Source organism: Eumetopias jubatus, unplaced genomic scaffold (genome assembly GCF_037043125.1).
Source record: "Eumetopias jubatus isolate StellerSeaLion01/CBP00866 unplaced genomic scaffold, mEumJub1_p1.0 scaffold_6, whole genome shotgun sequence".
NCBI lineage: Eukaryota > Metazoa > Chordata > Mammalia > Carnivora > Otariidae > Eumetopias > Eumetopias jubatus.
Window position 1 is genome coordinate 86391220 of NW_028274812.1, and position 22725 is coordinate 86413944.

Genomic DNA, 22725 nt, shown 5'->3' on the forward strand with positions numbered 1-22725 from the left:
AATATATTGATATAAATAAGTAAATGGAGAAAGGAAAGCTCTCCCTACAGTGGAATCCTAATAAATGTAGAATAAATACCAGAAAATCAGTGTTTGGCAAACACCACATACTGCTTCTTGCAGGAGACATAAATGAATACTAAAATTAGAAGGTGAGAGTTTTGTGAGAACAGGATATTTGCATAATCTCAGAGTATTTCCCTTTAAGACATTAATTCTGAAGAGGACAGTAGTAATTTTACAGTGGAGAAACGTGACCAGAACCACCTTAACCATCTAGTCCAGATTAAGCTCATCAGGAATGGGGCAATAGGTATGATTGTACCTTTTGTCATTTTTGCGAAAAATACATGAGCTGAATTAAGTATGAGGACATAGGCAACCCACATTGAAGGACAATGCAGATAACTGCTTGACTCCTCAAAATCTAAAGGCCATGAAAATAAAAGTGGTTTAGGAACTTTTCCAAATTAAAGGATACTAAACAGACAAAAGCAATGTGTATAATGCTGAATTGCGTTTTGGACCAGTAAAAAAACAAAACTTTTTTCTGTAAAGGTCTTTAGTGGAAAAATTGAAGCTTGAATAAGGTCTATAGATTAGATAGTAGCATTCTATCAGTATTAATTTCTTGATTTTGACAGTTGAAATGTGATAATGTGAAAGAATTTGCTTTTAGAGAATAGGTATTAAAGTATATTTCTTTAACTCATACCCAAAAATAATAGTTCAGCCAGAATAATAAAACAAGGTAAATGCTAAGATTTGTAGAATCTGGTTGGAAGGGATACCTGAAATTCTTTGTGCAATTTTTGCAGTTTTCTCGTATATCTGAAATTATGTCAAAACAAAGCTTTAAAGTCCTAACTTTTACTAGATCTCCCCTACTCCCCCACCCCCAAATTTTGGCATTATCCTTACCACTTCCATTTTTAATGTCAGTTTTTATGAAAGTCTCTTTCATCTGAATAGTATTGAACTGGAAGAAAACGCTTCTAATATAAGGAAAATTATAACCATGACCAAGTATCATAAGCTGATACTACACTGACAAATCACCATGGGAATCTTTGCAATATTAATAATTTTCTTTGCAATATTTTGCAAATATTTTCTTTACAATATAATAATTTATAGTCAGAGCTGAATATTACTGATCTTCTAACTTTTTAAAAAACTTTTGTAGAACATTTGCACCTGTAAAACAATTCTCTTCGTAGAACTGTAACTTATAATATCCTGTCATGATTTGATAATGAAAATCATGTGTTCTTGCCTTCTACCTATGAGGAAATTCTTGAAGACTAATTGGTTTGCTATCTAGAGTTAGGGGCCTGGGACCCATGGCCATTCACTATGTAATACTGGACATAGGATGTCAAATGGCCTCTGGAGAGAAGAAAATTCCAGTTTGGGTTAAAATTTAAATCCAGTTCTCCATTCCAAAATGCTCTTTCCAAACTCTTAACCTAGACTGACGTGGTGTCTTTTTATTGTAGTCATCTAACATTCTAGGTGACTTTTTTAAGGCACAGCTTCTCAATGTTAATGTAAGAATTACTGAGGAAATCTTGTTAAAATACAGATTCTGATCTAGTACACCTGAATTAAGCCCCAAAAGTATGTATTTCCAACAGGCTCCCAGGTGATACTGATGCTACTGGTCCATGACCACTCTTTGATTAACAAGATTCTAAGCAATTTTTAAAGAGGGAATGCTTCTGTTTCCTAACCTCATTGTTATTAAACAGTTAGAAAACTAGAAAGAGGTTTCCCTTGCTCACATTTTTCAATATGCCTCAAAAACACACAATTTTTCTTAAGCCTTCTCGACACCAGCCATTGCTTTTGGCAAAAAAGGAAGCAGTACATGGTATTTTATTTAAGTTAACATTAATAATAAAATACAATAGAAATTAACTTTACACCTATAACTTTTGTTTGAGTCTCTAGGTGTAACTTTCTATTGTTTTTGGTTATATCCTGGATACACAAAAGTTATTTTATGGATATGGGAAATTCACCTATGAAATCTCGTGTGTCTTAAAAAAAAACTCACCCTATATTATTTCTTTCTGTATTGCTTGGGAGGTTTGTTTTATATTGTCAGATGATATTAAATCCTAGGAGAAGAGATTTAAGCTTATTAATAAGCATTTTAAAACCAAAACACAAAATGATTTTAAGAGAATGATAAAAAGTTTATTTTTGCTGAAATGATAGCTTATTCATGCTGCTTTCTAATACCATGCAGGGTTCAATTTAAATCAGACTTTCCCAGTCTCAGCACCTTTGACATTTGAGGCCCAATAATGCTTTGTTGGGGAGGGTAAGTACTGTCCTGTGCATTGTAGGATGTTTAGCAGCATTCCTTTAGCAGCATTCTTACCCACTTGATGTAACCCACCCCTACCCCTCCCATCCCCCCAAATCATGACAGACTTTCTGTAAACATTGTCAAATGTCCTTTGAAGGGCGGTTATCCAGTTTAGAACCACTGCTTTAAATGAAAAGAACACAAGGTTTTAAACTTAATGTAAAAGGGAAAGGGAAGAGATTTGGGGGAATGGTATGCTATTAATGAGGTAGAGGAACTTAAATTTTCTTTGTAGGTAATGGAGAATTTTCTAGACAGCTGATCCATCATTGGTTTAGATAACATCATATATAAAGTTAGTAGCATTAATAGTATTTTTATTCTGACAAAAGCAATGTTTTACTTGGTATTCTTCATAGATTATAACATTTCACCTTTTTATTGTGGATTAATGAAAGTAACATGATTTATATCTGATTAATATCCAGGAAAAATTTGGTTTCTGTTCTATATATTTATATTTCTAAAACAGCATTTAAGATATTTATTTATTTATTTGACAGAGAGAGACACAGCGAGAGAGGGAACACAAGCCGGGGGGAGTGGGAGAGGGAGAAGGAGGCTTCCCGTGGAACAGGGAGCCCAATGTGGGGCTCGATCTCAGGACCCTGGGATCGTGACCCGAGCTGAAGGCAGACGCCTAACGACTGAGCTACCCAGGCACTGCTCTAAAACAGCATTTTTTAAGAGGTCAATTTTTCCCAACTTGGTCTATATCCCAGCAAGGTATTTGTGGATATTGACAAATTGATTCTAAAACTTATGTGGGCTGGGGGGAAGACCCAGAATAGCCAGCATAATACTTAGGAACAACGTCAGAGGACTGATACCACACAACTTCAAGACTTACTATAAAGCTACAGTAATCAAGACAGCATGGTATTGGTGGAAGAAGAGACATATAAACCAATGCAACATAATAGAGATCCCAGATATAGACCCATATTGTAGTCAACTGATCTTTGACAAAGGAGCAAAGAAAATTTATTGGAAAAAGGATAGTCTTTTCAACAAGTGGTGCTGAAAGAATTTGACATCTATAAAAAGTGAATCTAGACATAGACCTTATACCTTTCACAAAACTTAAAGTGAATTATGGACCCACTATATTAAAAAAAACAAACTATAAAACTTGTAGAGAATAACAGAAGGAAATCTAGCTGACCTTAGTTTTTTAATATATCACCAAAGCATGATCCATGAAAGAAAAACTTGTTAACTTGTACCTTATCAAAATCAAAAACTTCTGCTCTATGAAGGACACTGTTAAGAGAGCAAAAAGGTCACAGACTGAGAGAAAATATTTGCAGAATACGTATCTGATAAAGGGCTTCAATCCAAAATATACAAAATACTCTTAAAACTCAATGATAAGGGGTGCCTGGGTGGCTCAGTTGGTTAAGCAACTGCCTTTGGCTCAGGTCATGATCCTGGAGTCCCAGGATTGAGTCCCGCATCGGGCTCCCTGCTCAGCAGAGAGTCTCCTTCTCCCTCTGACCTTCCTCCCTCTCATGCTCTCTACCATTCTCTCTCTCTCTCAATAAATAAAAATCCTAAAAAAAAACCCTCAATGATAAGAAACTACCCAATTTTTAAAAAATGGGCCAAAGTTCGGACACCCATCCCAAAAGAAGATATGCAAATGGGAAATAAGCATATAAATATGTCATTAAGGAACTGCAGATTAAAACAATGAGGTACCATTTCACACCTATTAGAATGGTTAAAATCTAAAAATTTAGATTTGTCTAAAAAATTAGACAAAACCAAATGCTGGCAAAGATGTGGAACAACAGGAACTCATTGCTGATGGGAATGCAAAATTGTACTGCCATCTTGGAACACAGTTTGGCAGTTTCTTTTTTTTAAAAGATTTGTTTATTTGAGAGAGAGGGAGCATGCAAGCAGGAGGGGCAGAGGGAGAGAGAATCCCAAGTAGACTTTGGGCTGAGCACAAACAGTGACGTGGGGCTTGATCCTACAGCCCTGAGATCACAACCCAAGCCCAAACCAAGCATTAGTTGCTTAACTGACTGCACCAACCAGGCACCTCTGGAAGTTTCTTATAAAACTAAATAAACTTGGTCTTTTCATACATTCCAGCAATATGCTTCTAGGTGTTTATCCAGTTGTGTTGAAAAGTTATGTCTGCACAAAAATCTGCATATGAATGTTTGTAGTTGCTTTATTCATAATTGCCAAAAGTTGGAAGCAACCAAGGATATCTTCATGGTAAATGGACAAATTATGGTACTTCCAGACAATGGAATATTATTCAGTAAAGAAAAAGAAATGAACTATTAAATCACAGAAAAAAATGAAGGAACTTTAAATACATATTGCTAAGTGAAAGAAGCCAGTCTATGAACACCACATAATTTATGATTCCAGCTCTCTTCTGGAAAAGGCAAAACTATAAAGACAAAGAAAAGATCAATGATTGTCAGGGGTTAGAGTGAGGTAAAATAAGATGGATATGTGAAACAGGAAATTTTAGGTCAGTGAAGCTATTTGGTGTGATACTGTAATGGTGAATACATGAGGTTATGAATTTGGCAAACCCCATAGAACTTTATAACGCAAACATTGAAGTTTTAATGTAAACTGTGAACCATAGGTAATGTGTCAGTATTATCAGTTGTAACAAATGTACCACACTAATGCAAAATGTTAATAGGAGAAACTATTATGGGAGTGAGAGGTTTATAAGAACTTAAGTACTGTTACCTCAATTTTTCTGTAAACTCAAAAATGTTATAAAAGTCTACTAAGTTTTTAAGAATCACTTTTTGTTTGTTACACTTTTGTTTCTAATAAACATGTAAAAATAACTAGTGTCCATCAGTAGGAGATTGGCTTAATGAATTATCACCTCCATACTTGGAAGTATTATACTGTACAGCCATTAAAATGAAGCTCCATGTGTTATATAAAATGAAATCATTTCTTAAACAAAAGCTTAAAGTATTCTTCAGGATGTGTGTTGTATTTTAACTGAAACTAACGTTCAGGTTGCAAATACTCTTCTGAAACACACACATACCCCTCAGCATACACATTTTGGGAAGGATTTGTAAGAATTAATGGTAGTTACCACTGAGGAGTGGAACTGAAGACTTAGGGGTTAGTAATGAGGCTTATTTAAAATTTTAAAATTCTAGCCATGCTTTGTACTTAATTTTAAATGCCAGTTGTTTTTTTAAGGGTGTCTTTCTCTTCTATCCCCATTTGGTAATAGACCTTTTCCCTGTATTGAAGCCCCAACTTCTCATGTTTCTTGTCTCCTTTGAATCTCCTTTGTTTTATTCAAGCTAGCCTTACTGTTCCATATGTATGGGGAGGGAGAGGTTTGTATATTTTCTAGCTGAATTATTTAGTTTGGACCAAATTGGTTCCTTTCTCTGGTTTTGTATACACATATATGTAACAGATTATGTTCAGTATAGGATGGACCAAAAATCCTTTGTAAAAATTCTTAGTCAAATACTGCAAAATTCAGAATTTTTCATTTTTTAGAACAAGTATATTTATTATATACTTAATAACATCCCCCACAGGACTGAGCAGCATCTCTCCTTCTTTCAAGCACGTTAATAATTCTGCAGTGAATATATGAATATTCACAGAAAGTGGGTTTAAAATAAAGAGTATAAAAATCTCCATGTTAGTTTAAGCCAGGTTTTACCAACAAATGAGTTAGGAAAAAAGTTCAATATCTAGGATAATTTTTCAGAATTGTGGATAAGTGATTGTGGACCTATGTAACTTATTTTTCTTTAATTGTTATCTAATTCACATATCATAAAATTCACCCTTTTAAATTGTACAAATCAGTGTTTTTTAGTATATTCACAAGGTTGTACAGCTATCACAATCTAATTCTGGAACATTTTCTTCACCTCAAAAAGAAACTCCATGCTCATTAGTGGTCTGCCCCATTCCCCCTAGCCCCTGGCAACCACTAACCTACTTTCTGTCTCTATAGATTTGCCTATTTTGGGCATTTCATATAAATCAAATCTTTCAATATGTTTCATTTTGTGTCTGACTTCTTTCACGTAGCATAATTATTTAGATTTTTATTTGAGAGAGAGCAAGCAGGGGGAGGGGCAGAGGGAGAGGAGAGAGAGAATCCTAAGCAGACTCTGCACTGAGTGCAGAGCCTGACACGGGGCTTGATCTCACGACCCTGAGATAATGACCTGAACAGAAATCAAGAATCAAATTCTTAACTGACAGAGCCACCCAAGTGCCCCTCACTTAGCATAATATTATTAAAGGTTCATCCATGTTGTGCATTATAGCAGTACTTCATTCTTTTTTATCTGAATAATATTTCACTGTATAGGTAATACTACATTTTGTTTATCCATCATCAGTTGATGGACATTTGGGATGTTTCCACTTTTTAGCTAATAGGAATAATACTGTTATAAAATTCATATACAGGTTTTTGTGTGGATATATGTTTTCAGTTCTGTTAGATATTATATCAAGGAGTGGAATTTCTGGGTCATGTGGCAACTCTATATTTTAAACTGTTTGATGAAATGTCAGACTATTTTCCAAAGTAGCTGTATCATTTTATATTCCCATTAGAATCATATGAAGGCTTCAATTTCTCTACATCTTCACCTGTTACTATCTTTTTCATTATAGCCATCCTAGTGAGTGTGAAATGGTATCTCTTTGTAGGTTTGATTACATTTTCTTAATAAGTGATGTTGAGCATCTTTTTAGGCACTTATTGGCAATTTTTATATTTTCTTTGGAGAGATACCTATTCATATCCTTTGCCATTTCTAAATTGGGTTGCCTTTTTATTGTTGAGTTGTAAGAATTTTTTATATTCAGGAAACAAATATTTTCTTCCATTCAGTGAATTGTCTTTTCCATTTCTTGATAGTATTTTTTTAATTTATTTTTTTAAATTTTATTATGTTAGTCACCATTCATTACATCATTAGTTTTTGATGTAGTGTTCCATGATTCATTGTTTGCGTATAACACCCAATGCTCCATTCAATACGTGCCCTCCTTAATACCCATCACCAGGCTAACCCATCCCCCCAGCCCCTCCCCTCTAAAACCCTCAGTTTGTTGCTCAGAGTCCATAGTCTCTCATGGTTTGTCTCCCCCTCCAATATCCCCCCGTTCATTTTTCCCTTCCTACTATCTTTTTTTTCTTTTTAACATAGAATATATTATTTGTTTCAGAGGTACAGGTCTGTGATTCATCAGTCTTACACAATTCACAGCGCTCAGCATAACACATACCCTCCCCAATGTCTATCACCCAGCCACCCCATCCTTCCCACCCCCCACCACTCCAGCAACCCTCAGTTTGTTTCCTGAGATTAAGAATTCCTCATATCAATGAGATCATATGATACTTGTCTTTTTCTGATTGACTTATTTCGCTTAGCATAATACCCTCTAGTTCCATCCATGTAATTGCAAATGGCAAGATTTCGGGTTTTTTGAGGGCTGCATAACATTCCATTATATATATATCACATCTTCTTTATCCATTCATCTGTTGATGGACATCTAGGCTCTTTCCATAGTTTGGCTATTGTGGACATTGCTGCTGTAAACATTGGGGTGCACGTACCCCTTCGGATCACTACATTTGTATCTTTGGGGTAAATACCCAGTAGTGCAATCGCTGGGTCATAGGGTAGCTCTGTTTTCAACTTCTCTTGATAGTATTCTTTGAGGCATAAACATTTTTATTTTTGATGGCATCTGATTTATTCTTTTGTTACATGTACTAGGTGTAGGAAACCATAACCTAATCCCGAGTTATGGAGATTTACACTTATGTTTTCTACTAAGAGTTTTATAGTTTTCGTTCTTACATATGGGTCCTTGGTCCATTTGGAATTCATTTTTGTATATGGTGTGAGGTAGGATGTCTAACTTCATCTTTTGTATGTGGATATCCATTTATCTGAGCACCATTTGTTGAACCAACTATCCTTTTCCTCACTGAATTTACTTGGTACCTTTGTCAAAAATTAGTTGAACATAGATGTACAGTTTTATTTCTGGAATCTCAGTTTCATTCCATTGTTCTATATGTCTGTCCAGTGCCACATAGTCTTAATTACTGTAGCTTTGTAGTAAGTTTTGAAATTGTGATGTGTGAGCCCTCTACTCTGTTGTTCATTTTCAGGGTTATTTTGGCTCTTCTGGGTCCCTTGCGTTTCCATATAAATTTTAGAATCAGCTTGCCAGTTCCTGCAAAGAAGCCAGTTGGGATTTTAATGGAAATTGCACTGAAAATGTAGATCAATTTAGGGAATATTGCCATCTTGGAAATACTAAGTCTGATCCATGAACATGAAATGTCTTTCCATTTATTCAAGTCTGTAATTTCTTTATGCAATGTTTTTTAGTTTTCAGTGTACAAGTCTTGTACCTCCTGGTTAAATTTACTGCTAAATATTTTGTTATCGATGCCTATAAATGGAATTGTTTTTGTAATTTCATTTCAGACTGTATACTGCTAGTATATAGAATACAGCTGATTTTTGTATGTTGATCTTGTATCCTGCGATCTTGTCGAATTCATTTATTTGTTCTAATTGTTTTATTGCAATATTCGTAGGATTTTCTATCTACAAGAAAATGTCATCTGCAAATATATATATAAAATTTTATTTTTTTCCCATGTGGACACCTTTTATTTCTCTTTCTTGCCTAATTGCCCTGGCTAGAACCTCCAGTGTACTGTTCAGTAGAAGTGGCAAGAGTGAACATCCTTGGAGCTCCTGGGTGGCTCAGTCAGTTAAGCTGTCAGGTCATGATCCCAGGGTCCTGGGATCGAGCTCCACTGAGTTGGGCTCCCTGTTCAGTGGAGAGCCTGCTTCTCCCTCTCATCCCTGCTTGTGCTTTCTGTCTCTATTTCTGTCTCTCTCTCTCAAATAAGTAGATAAGATCTTAAAAAAAAAAGAAGAATGAACGTTCTTGCTTTTTCCTTGATTTTAATGGGAAAGCTTTTAGTGTGTCACCATTAAATATAGTATTAGCTGTATAAGTTCTGTAGTTGCCCTTAACAGGTTGAGGATTATCCCATGTATTTCTAATTTGTTGTGTTTTTTGTGTGTGTGTATTTCTTTTTTTATGAAAGTGTTGCATTTGGTCAAATGTTTTTTCTGCGTCTGTTGAGATCATGCAGTTTTTGACCTTTATTCTGTTAAAACATTGTATTATATTGATTGATTTCTTTATGTTGAACCAACCTTGCATTCCTTAGATAAATTGCACTTGGTTATGTACATAATTCTTTTTACATGTTGCCAGATAAATCGTTTGCTAATATTTTGTTCAGGACTCTAGCAGTTGTTTTTATAAGGAACATTAGTCTATAGTTTTTATTTTTTGTGACATATTTGGCTGGTTTTAGTAGGAGTAATACTGGTCTCATACATTAAGTTGGGAAGTCGTCCTTCCTTTTCTTTCTTTTTTTGGAAAAGTTTGTGAAAGATTAGTATTAATTTTTTGGGAGGAGGTTCCTTTTTTTATTTAAATTCAATTAACATATACTGTATTATTAGTTTCAGAGGTACCGTTCAGTGATTCATCAGTGCTCATTACCTCATGCGCCCTCCTTCATGCCCATCACCCAGTTACCCCACCCTTCCACCCACCTCCCCTCCAGAGACCCTCAGTTTGTTTCCTATGCTTAAGAGTCTCTTATGGTTTGTCTCCCTCTCTGATTTCATCTTGTTTTATTTTTCCCAGTTTTGCTTCTTTTACTAACCAGAATCATGCTGTATTGTTCTTTGATGTGCCTGTTGGAGATGTTCTCAGCCTAGCACACTCCTTTTATCCATTCTATATTCCACAGAATTAGTGTCAGTTTGGGTTGCTTCATTCTGCTGTTGTAATTATGCCCACTTTTGTACACAAACTTGAGCACAGGGGCTGGAATTTGAGGGGAAGAGTGCCAGTTTGAGCCCTTGGCAATCTGAGCTGAAGGCGTGTTGACTTGGCATTGAGCAGGTGGCAGGCCACGCATGCTGACTCGGGCAAGAGGGCGGCTGGACTGTGAATTTGGGACCCACAGGCCGATGGCACCGTGTGTGACAGGGACGTGGCTGGTTTTGCTTTTAACTTCTATTTTTCTAAGAAACTCTGTCTCTCCTTCTATTTTAAATGGAAGCCTTGCTGGATAGAGTATTCTTGGCTGTAGAGTGTTTCCTTTTAGCACTTGGAATTTATCATGCTGCTCTCTTCTGGCCTGCAGAGTTTCTGCTGAAAAGCCCACTGATAGCCATATGGGGTTTCCCTTGTATGTCACTGCTTTCCTTTCTCTTGCTGCTTTTAAAATTCTCTCTTTATCACTACTTTTGGCCATCTTGTTTACTTTGTGTCTTGATGCAGACCTCTTTGAGTTGGTTTTGTTGGGGGCTCTCTGTGCCTTCTGGATCTGGATTTCTCTTTCCTTCCCCAGATTCTGGAAGTTTTTAGCTCTTATTTCTTCAGACAAATCTATTTGCCCCATTTTGTCGCTCTTCTCCTTCTGGAATCCTTATCATGCGACTGTTATGCTTGACAGTGTCGCTGAGTTCCCTGAGTCTGTTCTCATTTTGCATATTTTTCCCCCTCTCATCTGCTCAGCTTGATTACTTTCCATTACTCTGTCCTCCAGGTGGCTGATCCGTTCTTCTACTTCATCTTGTTTGCTATTTATTCCAGGTAGTCTGTTTTTATTTCCATTTAGTGAGTCCAGTAGCTCTAATTGGTTCTTTTTTACATCTCCTGTCTCTTGGTGGAGGGTCTCATGGAGGTTCTGCACTCTTTTCTCAAGTCCAATGAGTATCTTTATGAGCATTACTTTAAATTACTTTAAATTACTATCAGACATATTATTTATCTCCATTTCGCTTAAGTCTCCTGCTCTGATTTTGTTCCACTCTTTCATTTGGGACATATTCGTCTGTCTCCTCATTCTGTCTATTGTTGTGTCTGTTTCTCTGTGTTAGGAAAGTCAGCTACATCTCCTGCACTTGAAAGTAGTGGCTTTATGAAGAAGAGGTCCTGCAGTGCAGTGTCTCCTTTTCACCAGAAAATGGTGCATCAGGGGGTGTTTCCTATGTGTGTTGCTACAGGGGTGTCCTGTTGTGGCTGAGATGTGTTTGCCCTCATTCCAGCCTGTGATGGCTCTCTGCCTATTGTGGGCAGTCTGGTGTCTGTAGTATTAGTCTGGGTGGTCCGGGGCTGCTTTGGGCTTGAGTTGAGTCAGATCAGGTGTTTGCCAGAGATGAAGTAACACCAAAATGCAGGCACTTTACCTGTGTTGTCCCCTGAGAAGTTTTTGTTGGTGGGTGGGGCCTGCAGTCAGACCAGCTGCCTGCCCCCAGCCCACTGCTGGGGTCACTGTCAGATTGGTATGTGGTTATCTTTCCCTCTCCCTGGAGCAGGACTCACTTTGGAGTGGTGCTAGACCCTTGTCTGGGCGACACGCACACTGCCATACTTATGGCACCACTTTGATGGGATCTTGCCAAGAGCGATCGGAGGGGGTGGATCTGCTTCACTGTGGCCTCTTATCTATACCGGGCTGTGAAGAGTCTGTTCTGCCAGCTTTCCAGTTGCTTTCTGGGTTATTTTTGCCGATGTGGGTGCTCTCTAGGCAGCCATGTGGCAAGAGGTGAGTCCAGGGTCCTCCTACTCTGCCATCTTCTCAGCAGCCTCTCAATTAGTGTTAATTCTTAACCTTTGGTAAAATTTCACTAGTGAAGTCATCTTGTTTTGGGCTTTTATTGTGGGAAGTTTTTGATAACTTATTCAATCACTTTTCTTGTTATAGATTTCTTCAGATTTTCTTTTTTTAAAAATCAGTTTTGGTAATTTGTGTCTTTCTAAGTTTATTTGAATTGTTTTACCACTGTTTTCTGGCCTGCATGGTTTCTGATAGGAAATTAGCTGTTAATCTTGCTGAGAATCTGTTTTACATGATGATCTCTCCTGCTTGCTTCTTTCAAGATCTCTGATGTGCCCTTCCCTACATTTATGTATGTCTAGGTGTGGATGTCTTTGAATTTATTCCTCCTGGAGTTTGTTGAGTTTCTTGGATACATAGGTTATTTTTCATCAAATTTAGAATCCTTTTGCCCATTATTTCTTATTCTTTTTGTCCTTTTACCTCCTCTTTTTCTGGGAATCCCATTGAACTTAGGCTTCATGGTGTCACATGTGTCTGAGGCTCTGTTCACTTTATTTCATTGTTTTTTTTCTTTCTCTTCCTCAGACTTGATCATCTCAGTTGATTTATCTTCAAGTTCGATCATTTTTTTTCCTTCTGTCCTGCTCAAATCTGCTGTTTAACCCTTCTGGTGAAATATTCATGGCCATTTCAACTCCAGAATTTCAATTCACTTCTTTTTTATAATTTCTCCTTATTTAGTGAGACATTGTTTTCATATTTTGTTTTAGTTCTTAGGTCATGATTTTCTTTAGTTCTTTGAACACATTTAAAACACTGGATTTAAAGTTTTTGTCTGGAAATCCAATGGGTTTTCTCAAAGACATTGCCTATTGATTTTTTTCCCCCTCTGTGTTAACCATGTTCTGTTTCTTTGCATGTCTCTTAATTTTTTTTCTTAAAACCTGGGATATTTTAAATGATATGCTGTGGTAACTCTGGAGATCAGATTCCACCTTCTCCCCAGGTCTGCTATTATTGTTCTTTGCTGTTTGTTTTGTGACTTTTGTGAACTAATTCTGTGAAGTCTATATTCTTTGTTGTATGTGGTCACTGAAGTCTCTGCTTGGTTAGCTTAGTTAATGATTGAACCAGTCATTGAACCTCAAACCAATAAGCCTCCTAATCTTTGCTGAAGGGCAGTGTATGTGTTTTGAGATACTACTTCAACACTCAGGCAGGCACTTTGCAACTATGCCTTAGCCTTCACTTCCTGCTTTTGCAGAGCCTCAAGGTTAATCAGAAGTGGGAGTTTAAACCTTCTCAGATCTTTGCTGAGTATGCACACAGCCCTGAGCATTCCCAGGAATATGTGGAAATTTTTCAAAGCCTCTATGGACATCTCATTTCCTAGGTTTCCATTTTAATCTTTTTGGTTAGTTTATTTTTTGCCTGTTACTGACCAGTTCTTGTGGCCATAAGTTATTGGTTGCCTGTAATTTTTTGACAAACAGTCCTGGAGAAAGAGTTTTGTATTGTATGAGCTCCAGTTCTTGTCAAACAGATGGCCTTGCAAGTGAGATCTTCCGTGGAATTACCCAGCAAGTCAAATAATAAGCAGTTCTCTGGGAATGAGACTTTGAAAGAGTTGTATTCCCTTTCTGTTTCCTCAAGTGGCTGCTAGGCTTCTGGCTTTTACAGGCTATCTTTCAAGGCTACAATACACTAGAGAGAAGCAATTGGGACTGCAACAAGTTAAAATGCCATAATGCTCTGTATTCTTACTGACATTCAGTCATTTTTCTTGGATAAATGTCCTTGGATTGTTGCATGGCTTTGGTAAATTTCCCTAGTGTTGAAAAAGTTGATTCTGACAATTTATGTCAGTTTTTTCATTGCTTTTATGGAGGAGAGGATTTTCAGAGGCTCTTATCCCTCTCTCTTTACTAACGTCATCTCTATAGCTTAATCTTTATTTCAAATTGACATTATAGCTAAGAGTGGAATATTTAGGTCAGTTCAAGGTGGTCATCATTGACAAGATTCTGGAAGTGCTAATTTAATTTCTCATTTATATATGTTGTTTTCTTGGTTTTTATAAAAGTTATAGTTTTTACATTTATTTTGTATTCTATTAGGTAGCTGTGATTAAACAGTTTAACTGTGGGTCATTCATCCTAACAGATTGGGAAAATAGTCCCAGATTTTTTTTCCTTTTGTATTCTCTCCCCAAAATGGACATCAGGGAAAGGGAATTTTAACTTCTGCTATTTCTGTGTTAGGTCTTTGTACTAATTGGCATCTGGCAGTTATATGTCCTCATGCTACAAGCTATTTCTTATTAGCAGTCTGTTAGGAAATATAATATGTTTTAGTTGTAGATCCTCAGTGTAATTATATTGTCTTCTGATTCACCTTGGTATTGAATAAAGGTGCTCAAATCTAGTAGAAAAAGATTGTGTAAGCTCCTTTGTACCTTCTACTAATGAACTTTTGTTACTGTAGAGTCACTTCAAACTTCCTTAGCAATAAGACCTTTTTTTTTTTTTAAGATTTATTTCTTTTAGAAAGAGAGAGCATGTGACTACAAGTGGGGGGCGGGGGCAGAAGGGGAGGGAGAGGGACAAGCAGATTCCATGCTGACCAGGGAGCCTGATATGGGGCTCGAGCCCATGACCTGACCCAGAGATCATGACTTAGCTGAAGTCAAGAGTCAGCTACTCAACACACTGAGCCACCCAGGTATACTAGCAGTGATACCTTTTTAAATAAATGAGTTCTCATGTGAAATTCCATTATGTAAAATTGGTACAAGCAGTGTTTTCTATTTCAGGTAATGACTATATCCTTTTTGGTCCTCTCTTGACAATTTTCTTTTCCAATGGTTCCAGAGGTACTCTTTCAGAACTGAAGAATTTCCTAGAACACAGCCTAAAATTTATTCCAAAATTCATCTTTATATGTGGGGTAGGATGATGTGTTACTATTTTACTTCATTTATCCTGGCAGAATTCTAAAGTAAACTTCAGCAATTATGTGTCATAAGATGAAAAACACCATCACATACATGATATTATCCATCTATTCCTATCAATTCTAGTCCAAAGAGGGGCCAAAAACACTTAACTATGCTTAATCAAAATCTTCCTTTTTTTTGTTCTGACTTTGTGGACTCTTCAGCCTACCCGTTGCTAGAACTTAAGGAAGATGTCAGGGAAAAAAAGACTCTAGGTTATTACAAACCTATATAAACCTATAACGTAGGTTTCAGCCCTTTTTTATTCCTTAGACACCAGGTTCCAAAAAATTTTTGCTTGTTTTCTACTATCTCTAATACAAAGTTCATATGGTAGAAGGAAATGTATTCTACTAATTACAGTGCTTAATACATTTCTTCCCAGAAATATTGTTTGAGATGACATTTTCTTCAGTGCTGTTAATACTCTATATTTCAGGAATAGTAGCAGTTATACAGACTTTTCTGGGCCATGGTATGTGATATATATATATATATATATGTCTCATACATATACACAAAACATGTAGACAAAAGCTATAAATTGTATGTATGTATGTGCATGTGTATATATATATATGTATGTATATACATACGTATGTGTGTATGTGTATATGTGTTTAAAAATTCTGTGGGAAATGTTCCAAGTTCCCTTTTTTAATAACAGGTTTATATGACCTGATGACTTTCATGACTTTTGGTTTTTTGTATGTGTGTGTAAGTCTTAATGTACTTTTTAAAAATTTTTTTTTTTTTTTAAGATTTTATTTATTTATTTGACAGAGAGAGACACAGTGAAAGAGGGAACACAAGCAGGGGCAGTGGGAAAGGGAGAAGCAGACTTCCCGCAGAGCAGGGAGCCCAATGTGTGGCTTGATCCCAGGACCCTGGGATCATGACCTGAGCCAAAGGCAGATGCTTAACAACTGAGCCACCCAGGCGCCCCTTAATGTACTTTTCAGTTATCTTCTAAGCTTATATTTCATTGTAACTGAATATAAACCTTTTATATGACCTAGCAGAGTCTAATTTGTTTACTTACTAATGAAGACTTTTAAATACTTTGTCTCCTGAGTATGTGTTTTCAGTCAAACAGTCTCATAATGAAAATTTAGATGACAAATGTCTAGAATTATATACTAAATTAAAATATATCTTAGATCATTTTATTTAGATCATTGTCATATGCTTGCAATTCATATTGAGCATAACGGTTTTGTGCTTTTAATATCAACTTCTAGAACTGTATTTTAATGAATTTTTTTTTTTTTACTTTTAGATCATTTGGGGAATATTTTTCATCTTAGTTGCTTTGCTGTTTATAATTTCTCTCTTCCTGTCAAAGTAAGTGTAGTATACATATTTTCTAAAGCACACATCCTGTGATGTTATACATTTTCCATACTTGATTCCATTAGTGTAACATATTCATCTTTAGCTATTTTACTTTAAGTATTCTACAGCATTAACTCAAAGAATGACTAAAAATGTGCAATAATAGACAGTATTTCTTTGTTCTATTTCAATTGAACAGTATCTGTAAGATATGTAAGTGAGGTTTAATTTGTTACCCATGGTTTTCTTTGACTCTGTTGAATCTGCATGCTTAACTTACGATATTTTTTCTAAGTTAATTGAAAATATGCTAGTATAACATATAAATTCACTCCTTATAATTTTTGTTGTTGTTTTAGTTTGGATAAAGCCCTTCATTCAGCTGGAATAGATTCTGGTTTTATAATTTTTGGAGCTAACCTGAGTAATCCACTGAATATGCTTTTGCCTGTACTACAAACAGTGAGTAAAAAAAAAAAAAAATCAGTCATTTTATTCTTCAGCAAACATTCTCACACTCTGTCAAATTATTATGTTAACAAACTATTAATACTTGGCAATATATACTTGTGCCCTCTGCTGATTTGGCTCTTCATTTACATGTAACTTCCACATTGATATATTACTTTAAAGATTATATTGATATATAGGTGAACTCTTATACATAATTTGATTTGGGATACATTATAATTCCTAAGGTGAACGTTTCTAATAATTCCTATTTTTAATTTTTAATGAAGTCTTTTATTCTATGTATAAATGTAATTTTAGTTTAATTTGTTATAGGATTTTTCTTAGGATAATGGTACTAAGCAATTTGTAACAATTTAGTAATTGTTTTTTGGAGGATTCTTTTTTTTTTGTATTATCAGAGTAGCCTATCAAAATCAGGACTGATATTTTAAACATTTGTCAAATATGAATAATGAAGTTTCATTTTCATAACTTTATATGACTTCTAGGACCCCTCTTATTTGTGCATTAAATTAAATTTTTTTTTTTCAGGTATTTCCTCTTGATTATGTTCTTATAACAATTATTATTATGTACTTTATTTTTACTTCAATGGCGGGAATTCGAAATATTGGCATATGGTTCTTTTGGGTTAGAGTAAGTATAATAACATTATTTTGATTTTTTTCATCATTTTGTACATAATCTCCATCTCCAAGTTAACTTAAATTTATAATATAAAAGTTGCAAATATCTTGATATTAAAAGGAAGCACACTAGCTTTTTCTTTTTTGTTGTTGTTATTTTATTTATTTATTTATTTATTTATTTAACAGAGGGAGAGAGAGAGCAAGAGCAGGAACACAAGCAGGGGGAGTGGAAGAGGGAGAAGCAGGCTTCCTGCCAAGCAGGGAGCCCGATGCGGGGCTCGATCCCAGGACCCCGGGATCATGACCTGAGCAGAAGGCAGACACTTAACGACTGAGCCACCCAGACGCTCCGAAGTACTAGCTTTTTCACTTCACGTTAGCATAAAGGTGCTTTTTGCCTAAGTGGTGGTTTTTAAATGGACAAGTTTGCCCCTTGCATACATTTGGCTGTGTCTGGAGATATTTTCAGTTGTTAAAACTAGTGGGTGATTGACTTATTTCACTTAGCATAATCCCTTCCAGTTCCATCCATGTCGATGCAAATGGTGGGTATTCATCCTTTCTCATGGCTGAGTAATAGTCCATTGTATATGTGTATTACGTCTTCTTAATCCATTCATCTGTTGAAGGGCATCTTGGCTCCTTCCACAGTAAAACAACAATAACAACCCAAAAAATTAGTGGGTGCTATTGGTGTCTAGTGGGTAGAGACCAGAGATTCTGCTAAACATTCTGGATTGCACAGAGCAGCCTCCCATAACAAAGACTTAACCAGCCCAAAATGTCAATAGTGCCAAGGTTGAGAAACCCTGGTTTAGATTATTTTCTTTAGTGTTTGGCTGCATGGAAACACATTGAAGTACAAATGAATACACTGTAGCTCAATAGATGGCCCTTCCTACTAGAAGTTAAAATTGCTATATGATTGGAGAAGGGTTATTTTCTTCCTACACTCATTTTGAGATAAATTAAGAATTTCAAGGAGCACCTGAGTGGCTCAATCGATTAAGCATTGGCCTTCAGCTCAGGTCATGATCTCCAGGTCCTGGGATCAAGCGCCGCATCAGGCTTCCTGCTTAGCAGGGAGTCTGCTTTTCCCTCTTCTTCTGCTCCTACCCCCTGTTCACGTGCTCTCTCTCTCTCTTTCAAATAAATAAATAAATAAATCTAAAAAAATTTTTTTTTCAAAATGAAGATAATTCGGGTAGAGATTACTTCCACCTGTGAGTAAAAGAAAACCCAGTTAAATAGTGGTTTGAACTAATAAAAGATTTCTTGCTATGAAAATTTTTAAAAATCTAGCATTGCTTTGTACTTCAAAAATGTCAAGTCCAACATCTCTGTAATGCTCTTGGCTTCTCCCTCAGGATTGTAATATGGATGCTATAGCTTCATTTATCCTGTTCATGTTCCATTAAAAAAAATACTATCAATAAAGCAACATTTTCCCAAAAGTCCACAGCAGACTTCTTTCCTTTTGATGTTTAATATTTTATCACTGTTAGCTACAACTACATGTAAGGGAAACTGGGAAATCTCAATTTTTAGGTGTTCATATTGTCATCCTATCCAGAATTGGAGTTCTTTTACTCTCTATTGTACTAAAATCTGTTAATAAAACAGAGTAGTGATTTCTTAGTTGCTAAAATAAAAATGTGCTTTGCCATTGAAATGAAGCAAGTTCTCTGGCTTATTGTATTTATTATCACATTTTAGTTTCCCTTTAGTATAAATATATATGAAAGTATTTACAGTCAGATTAATATAAATTATGATAAACTAGAACTTACAACAGTATAATATGAGGATATCATGAGTATCTCATAGAAATGAGGATTTATAAATGCATGACATGTCTGTTCTTATGTAGTAATATGTAAAACCACAAATATATTACTAATACTTGTAGTTTAAACTCACTCCTCTAATCTTTAGGTAGCATTAGTGGTAGTTCGTAATTCTTCTTAGCTCTATAAACTTCTAACAGATGCTATTACATAATAAGTTTAGAAGATTTGTCTGGAAACGAAGCAGGTGAATACTAACATATAATATATTCTCTAGTTCTTGAGTTTTTCATGGATCATTTATAGGATCCTTTGAATATAGATGCTTTGCTGTGATTTTAAAATAACCATAAATGTAAAACTAAAAGCTTTACAGAGAAAGAATTGTCTGTCATTGTCATAATCATTTGAAATGATTAAGAATTCTTAATATTTATTTTAGAAAAAGAAATAGTTGAACTGTATTCATTACCTCTAACACACAAGCAGAACTTAGTGCCTTAAAACTAAAGCATATTGCTGAAATATTGTTACTTTTTTCTTTCCAGCTGTATAAAATTAGAAGAGGTAGAACCAGGCCCCAGGCACTCTTATTTCTTTGCATGATACTTCTGCTTATTGTCCTTCACACTAGCTACATGATTTATAGTCTTGCTCCCCAATATGTCATGTATGGAAGCCAAAATTACTTAATAGAGGTAAGTACAAAATTTTAAACTTCATTATTTTGATATTTTAAAGAGAGTGGTATTTAAAACCAAATTTTAATTTGTGAAGGTTGGCATAAGATAATAGCTCATCAGATCAAGTTTAATATCACAAAAACAGGTTTTTCACTCCATTTTTGAGCATATTTATGTTTGTTTTGTACAAGTTCTTTTTTTAATAACACACTGAATTTTATTATTGTAGTTCCTTAAATGGATCCCATGACGCTAAACTACTGAACTTTATCTCAGCACTTTGTTAAAACTCATATTATTTTCCCTAAAATAATATTTTAAGTAGTTTTATTAATATGGCTCCCCAAAAAGTTTTGTTGAGCAAAGTATGTCTGGTCATCAGTACTGTGAATTCCACAGGAGAGTCTTAAAAAATATTTTATTTGTAGTGTTACAAAGGAAGGCAGTGACATACAAGGGAAACCCCATATGGCTATCAGTGGACTTTTCAGCAGAAACTCTGCAGGCCAGAAGAGAGCAGCATGATAAATTCCAAGTGCTAAAAGGAAACACTCTACAGCCAAGAATACTCTATCCAGCAAGGCTTCCATTTAGAATAGAAGGAAAGACAGAGTTTCTCAGAAAAATAGAAGTTAAAAGCAAAACCAGCCACGTCCCTGTCACACACGGTGCCATCGGCCTGTGGGTCCCAAATTTACAGTCCAGCCGCCCTCTTGCCCGAGTCAGCATGCGTGGCCTGCCACCTGCTCAATGCCAAGTCAACACGCCTTCAGCTCAGATTGCCAAGGGCTCAAACTGGCACTCTTCCCCTCAAATTCCAGCCCCTGTGCTCAAGTTTGTGTACAAAAGTGGGCATAATTACAACAGCAGAATGAAGCAACCCAAACTGACACTAATTCTGTGGAATATAGAATGGATAAAAGGAGTGTGCTAGGCTGAGAACATCTCCAACAGGCACATCAAAGAACAATACAGCATGATTCTGGTTAGTAAAAGAAGCAAAACTGGGAAAAATAAAACAAGATGAAATCAGAGAGGGAGACAAACCATAAGAGACTCTTAAGCATAGGAAACAAACTGAGGGTCTCTGGAGGGGAGGTGGGTGGGAGGGTGGGGTAACTGGGTGATGGGCATGAAGGAGGGTGCATGAGGTAATGAGCACTGGGTGTTCTATGCAACTGATGAATCACTGAATGCTGCCTCTGAAACTAATACAGTATATGTTAATTAATTGAATTTAAATTAAAAAAAGGAAACCCCACCCCCAAAATTTTATTTATGGGTATCTGAGCTTTCTTTCAACATGATGGGTATTACTTGTTATACTCTTTCTTTAACGTTGATCTTTCAGAAGCCAGCTGTGGCTCCTGCTTGTAACTGGACAGCTAGTTTGGGTTTTTTGACAGTTTAAAATATTTTGACCATATCTGATTCAGCCTTTGTGTAGTTTGTTTCCTTTCCCTAAAATACCTCTTGCTCTACTTAATAATGCAAATGTGTTTCAGGTTCTAGTACAAGCTTTGCTTTAATGGAGTCTTTGATTGCTAATCTAGTCTGCCCAGATCACCCCTTTTTTATACTGTATTCCTTCATTCTTTCTTTACTTTAACATGTAATTAGTAACAAAAATTTAACAAACACATCAAACCTTCCAACAGTACCATACATAATATTACCAATGGTTGAAAAATTAGTTCATTGACAAATACTAAGTAATAATGTAAGTGGAACAAATATAAGACACACACTATAATAGAGGTACATGAGTAACCTGAGTTTGGGAAACACAGTACTAGATCACCTGAATCCTATTTTCTACTTCTTATATCTTTTTATTTTCTTCTTGCCTTATTGTGTCCACCTAGTTCACTAGGTCATGTTTATTAAACTTTTTTCTATGAATAAATGAAGTGACATCATGCATTTGCATGGACAAAACATATTTTCTGGTTTCACAGTGGAATAATAAGTAGGCTTTTTCTCTGGGAAGTTGTTCTGTTGTTTAGTCCAGGACCTAAAATTGTTGCAAAAAAGCCCTAATGTTAAAATTTACCATAAATCTTTCTCTTCGAATTGTAATTTTGTATAAGAATATTAGCTAAATGTAGTTTAATAGAAAACAGTATAAAATATGATTACTTTTTGATCCAAATATTAATATACTTACATTTTAACCATATTTTTGTCTTTTAGAGCAATATAACTTATGATGACCATAAAAACAATTCAGCCTTCCCTGTGCCAAAGAGATGTGATGCCAATGCCCCTGAAGGTAAGGCAGCTCTTATCAACTATCTTAGAATTTATAACTCTGTGAGAAAAGAGTTGGCTTGCATTTTGCTGTGTTAATCATTTGATGCATCTGTTTTAATATATGGTAATAAAGGAACTTTTAGCAGGAAGAAATTGGTAAGTCTTTTCAATAGAATTTCTTGGTGATATATTGATTTCCATTAGGGAAAGGACCATTATAAATTAGTTACTTATCAAGTAACAAAAGGTAGTTCTTATTTATTACATTTACTAATATAAGAAATCACTCTTAAATGACTTTCTTTTTCCTTGAAATCTCAAGATAGTTTTGGTGGAATCTCTAATTCTTAGGACCAAGACCATAAGTACCTATGACTTAGAACTCTTCATTCATACGCATCTAGTTATTTTACTTAATAATAATAATGTTAATAGCAGTTCACTTTTAAGAACATATAATTGTGTTCCAGGCACTACGCTAAGTATTTTATGTGTATTCTGAGAAAAATTCTGTGA

At 35.5% G+C, this 22725-nt stretch overlaps 1 protein-coding gene across 1 annotated transcript in view; it reads left to right on the forward strand.

The window, feature by feature from the left end:
• The window catches only part of LMBRD1 (LMBR1 domain containing 1), a 125729-nt gene that overhangs the window by 76006 nt on the left and 26998 nt on the right, over positions 1 to 22725 (forward strand). The window contains exons 10-14 of the mRNA XM_028097815.2: positions 16328 to 16392; positions 16743 to 16845; positions 17389 to 17493; positions 19822 to 19971; positions 22150 to 22228. Of these exons, the coding sequence (XP_027953616.1) occupies positions 16328 to 16392; positions 16743 to 16845; positions 17389 to 17493; positions 19822 to 19971; positions 22150 to 22228 (502 nt within the window). The remainder of the gene's footprint in view (positions 1 to 16327; positions 16393 to 16742; positions 16846 to 17388; positions 17494 to 19821; positions 19972 to 22149; positions 22229 to 22725) is intronic.